This window comes from Trypanosoma equiperdum (assembly GCF_001457755.1).
Source record: "Trypanosoma equiperdum strain OVI genome assembly, contig: ctg_645, whole genome shotgun sequence".
Classification (NCBI taxonomy): Eukaryota; Euglenozoa; class Kinetoplastea; order Trypanosomatida; family Trypanosomatidae; genus Trypanosoma; species Trypanosoma equiperdum.
Window position 1 is genome coordinate 8,309 of NW_027124582.1, and position 4,359 is coordinate 12,667.

General features: G+C 51.6%; 2 protein-coding genes across 2 annotated transcripts; both read left to right on the forward strand.

Annotated features, from left to right (window-relative positions):
* Positions 1-59: 59 nt before the first annotated feature.
* On the forward strand, positions 60-1,298 carry TEOVI_000306500 (uncharacterized protein; the record flags this gene model as incomplete). The annotated part of the gene is made up of 1 exon (XM_067226045.1): positions 60-1,298. The coding sequence occupies one exon, from the start codon at positions 60-62 to the stop codon at positions 1,296-1,298; it is 1,239 nt and encodes a 412-aa protein (XP_067082146.1).
* Positions 1,299-2,002: 704 nt separating this feature from the next.
* Positions 2,003-4,159, forward strand: TEOVI_000306600 (uncharacterized protein; the record flags this gene model as incomplete). The annotated part of the gene is made up of 1 exon (XM_067226046.1): positions 2,003-4,159. One exon carries the CDS (start codon positions 2,003-2,005, stop codon positions 4,157-4,159), a length of 2,157 nt encoding a protein of 718 aa, XP_067082147.1.
* Positions 4,160-4,359: the final 200 nt, after the last annotated feature.

Below are 4,359 nucleotides of genomic sequence, written 5' to 3' on the forward strand. Positions count from 1 at the left end.
CGGCGATCGAACTCTTTTTATTTTTGCGTGTGGGTGTGAGGTGAAGCAAAGTAAAACTTATGTCTTCAGGCGGAAATGTTGGGGTTGGGGTAGCAAAGACAATTAAGACCAAAGTCAAGTCGAACCTCGGCGATATCTTGCCCGCTCGCTTCTACAACATGATGTGGACTTATCGCTTAGGCCAACTTACCACAAGCAATGTACGTCGTCTCAAGGATGCAAGCATCCCCTTCGACTATGGGGGTAGTAACAACGATAGCGATAATAAAAGTGGAGGTGGTGGTGAGAACAACAACAATGACGGTGCTAACTCACCCGTGAAGAGCGATTTGCAGCCTCATGCAGTTCACAAGTTCGACCGCGACCGTGATGACAAATGGTCCCTTTTGATTGCGATTCCGAAGAACTCGGACCATTTCCGCAACATCGTTGACTGCCCGCGTGGTAGTTTCATGTTTGGTCATACCGACCCGCAGTTGTTCCACTGGTTTAAGCAACTTGGCACCCTCCCACCACGGGCCATTGTCTCAGGTCGGTTCGAAGTGCTTTCGGGCGATCTCCTGCAGGAAGCTTGGGAACGTACATTCATTCGTCATCCGGTAATCCACAGCATCGCACAGGAGATGTGGAACCGAAAGGAAAGTAAAACTGAGGAGGAGATCGTTACGATTGAGCGTCGGGAGCGGGAAGAAGATGAAAAGCGGATGAGGCGTATGAGTAGCAGTGATTGGCGGGCGAAATTTCGAGAACGTGAGCGAAACCCGACACCAGAGGAAGACGAAGAGCGCCCGGTGTATGTGATTAAGCCTGATGCTTTTGCGGTACTGCGACTAAAGCCCGATGTACAACTGTGGATGGACTGCACTTCACAGACACATCGTGTGTGGGAACCACTCATCGCAGAACCCGATCCGTTGTGTCGCTGCTCACCGCGCTTCGTGAGGATGCTTAATCTTGCACGGCAGAAGTTGGTCCCCTCACTCAATATGAACTATTCCCTGAAGCTAGCGAATGCGTTTGTGTTTGAAATCGACCAAAAGGGACTTTGGGCCATGGGCACGCAGGAGAGTCTCGACGCGGGAAATGCCGATGGTGGTGGCGAAAACAATACGCGTCGGGAGGAGTGGACAGAGCTGCGATTGGAGTTCGGAAACAAGCAAGTCATTAACACTGAGCAAGAGTTGGAGTGGTGGGTTAGGGGGCTGACCAAGTTGGGAGCACCTGAGATGTCGCAATCCAACAGTAGTATCGAGGACGCAGGAATGAATCCGGAGGACTACGACTATCGGCATATTTGAGGGAAAGCCATGTCGATAGTGCCCGACATTTCCTCATTTATTTGTTTGTTTGTTTACGAGTTCGTATGTTTGATCACCCGTCGGTCATGTCGAATACGTTAATCGGAGGTGCCGGAAACGGCAGAAGAAATGCGATGTGGCAACGTTAACATCTTCATGAAAAGGATGCATAGAAAGGAAGAAAGGTGCGGACGAGTTGGGAATCAAAACCTCACGTCCTCCTTGCGCGGACAAGAGAAAAAGAAAAAAGAAAAAAATTTCCACTGAGCTATACGTGCCTGAAGGATGAGCCAAGGGCTTGCAACTCCATCAGCCCCCTAAAGTAGTTGATGCATCAGAGGAAGATGTGAAAAAGTAGCAGAGGAGGCGTGAATTTTATGCGTACGTGTGCGTCTGTGCGTTCTGTTTCGCTGTGTTGCCGTTGGGCCAACATTTGAGTTTGTATGCGCTACTGTAAGTTGTCTTTGCAGCATCGACGACAATAAACCTTTTTTTGCTGTATCCTTACCCTTTTTGCGTTGATTCTTTATGTCGTAAGAATTTTTAGTAGTCGCTTCTTGTGCTACAAGGCAGCGTTTAATAGGGGCGGAACAAGCAGTAGTGGCACGGGGAGTGGGCAGATATAAAAGGAAAGTGCATTTGAAAGCAAACGCAACTTTAGTGACCCCCATTTGTTTGTGCGCTACGGGTCAGGTGACGGTACGATGTACCCACAGCAACAAATGAGCCCACCTGGCAACATGCAGCAGTGGAATGCTGCAAACAGTGGGTACAGCATGCCATATGCGCGGCCTTACAGCGGATATTCAAATGGTACACCTCCGCAGCAGCCACAGCAACCACAACAACAAGTGCATATGCAAATGTTGCCGGATGCCCAAATGCAACAAATACCACAGCAACAGATGCAGCAGCAGCCGCAACAACAGATGCAGATGCAGCAAGCACCGCCGCAGCAATTTCAGCAGCAGCAAATGCAAGGAGACTCCAACGGGCAGCAACCAATGTGGGGTTACCCACCGCCAAATTATCAGGGATACAGGGGGAACCCCAATATGTACGACCGAAGGTACTCTGAAGCGGCCGCGGTACCGGGTTGTTGCAACTATGAGAGGCCGGGTGCCGCCAGTAGTGGTTGCTGCTGCACCGCCACCGAAGGGACGAATCCGTATTGTTGTGGACCGCCCACCGAGCCGGGGGGGCCACTGAATTGTTGTGCCTCCATGTGTGATAGGACATTTGTCGCTATGGTATTTTTCTTTCTGCTCAGTACCTCGGCCTTCGCCACTGTAATGTCGCTTGGCGACAAAGACAACATCCTTGTCAAGTTTAAGGTACCGAACACGAGGGCCCTACAGGCGAAAATAAACAGTAATATTGTTTCCAGTAGCGGTGGGTGCACTGACGGATTCTTTACCGATTCAAGGTTGTGCATGGGGGATGGTATCGATGCTTTCGCACTTACAGTACAGCTGAAAACGTGGAGTACGCAACGGAACGCCATGTATTTCCTGGCCATGATATATTCCCTCTTCACTCTTTTGTATGCTTATTTGATCAACTTTCACCGCCGGAGCAACAGGGGGGCAAACGATGAGAACGATCCTCTGGCATCAAGTCAACATCAACATGGGGGTCACCAAGGGTCAGCAATGGGCTATCCAAGCGTGAAAGGGCAGCTGGACGCCACCATTAACGACTCACAACAAGGCAGTCAAAATACCCAGATGCAGCCCGGGTTGCAGATGTCACCGAGAACGGGTGCAGCTGATCCCATACAAGTCTATGGCACACCCTTCTATGAGACCATGCGTTGCGCATGGTTCGTAATGGGTTTTGCTGTGGTTACGTGGACGTACACGCTAATGGCATCCTACATGGCACAGTCGCAGCAATATAGAGACAGGGCAAGTGGCGAGCTACAGCAGTTCCTCACAGCATTCCATCAGCGGTTTATCGCAACAGTCGTCTGTGTGACGATCTACCTTGCGTGGCCAATTTCAAACATTCTGATTGAGATTGCGTTGTGGTTTGTGCTCATCATACCTTGGCTCATCTACAGAACTATGTGTAATCCCGGGCTTGGTAACTTGCGACCGGATGTTCCCCTAGATGAGATGCCGGGCTGCATCCGCCTCGACATGTTCTTTATGGATTTTGCGGATACAAGGCGGCTCGGCTTCTCAGACAGCCAATGGCGGCTGCTCACCGGAACGGGCAAACCATTTTTCGCTTCATGTGTTGACGAAAGCACGATTGATCGTGATCCATCCATGCCGAGCCTTCGGTATGCCTCTAACTGGGCCGCCGGGGCCCAACCCGGTTCGTACCCACAGGTACCCATGAACCCGGGGCAAATGCAGCCCCACGGGCAACAGCTACAACAGCAACAACAACAACAACATGTGCAGCAACAACTACAACAGCAGCAGCGGATGATGCAGAGCAGTATGACGGGTGACGAGGCTGAGGGAGGGGAAGTGCATGAGCGCAGTCGCCGTCGCCGCAGGGATCACAGCAGACGGAGGGGTGACCGCAGTCATAGCCGCGGCGGGGCGGAGACGGGAGAAACCATGGAACCCTCCGGCTTTGGAACTTCACCGGGGCGCTCTGTTACGGGTGAGGACGAAGGTGATATTCAAGCGGACCGCGGGCGCCGCAGCCGCAGCCGTCGGAGGGGCCACCGCGATGGCAGCCGTAATGCTCGTAGTGGAGATTTTAATGACTGGGATGACCAAAGCGGTGGCGAGGGTGGGCGACGCCACAGTCGTCGGGGGCGCAGCGAAACCAATAACAGTACAATGAACAGCACGGGCTTCCTTAACCCTCAGGACATCGATAGGATGCTGAATGAAGTGTAGCGTTCGGAGCGCTGATCACATATGTCCACCGAGATGGGTACAAATAGAGAGAGGTAAGAGCGGTGAAAAGGAGGAAACAGAAATAATAGAAGTTATTTTTAAAAAATGGGGGCAGGCGTACCGCACACATACACATGCGTAAAGATAGAGGGTCTTTAAAAGAGGAGAACGAGATAGAGAGAGAGAGAGAGAAAGCGCGA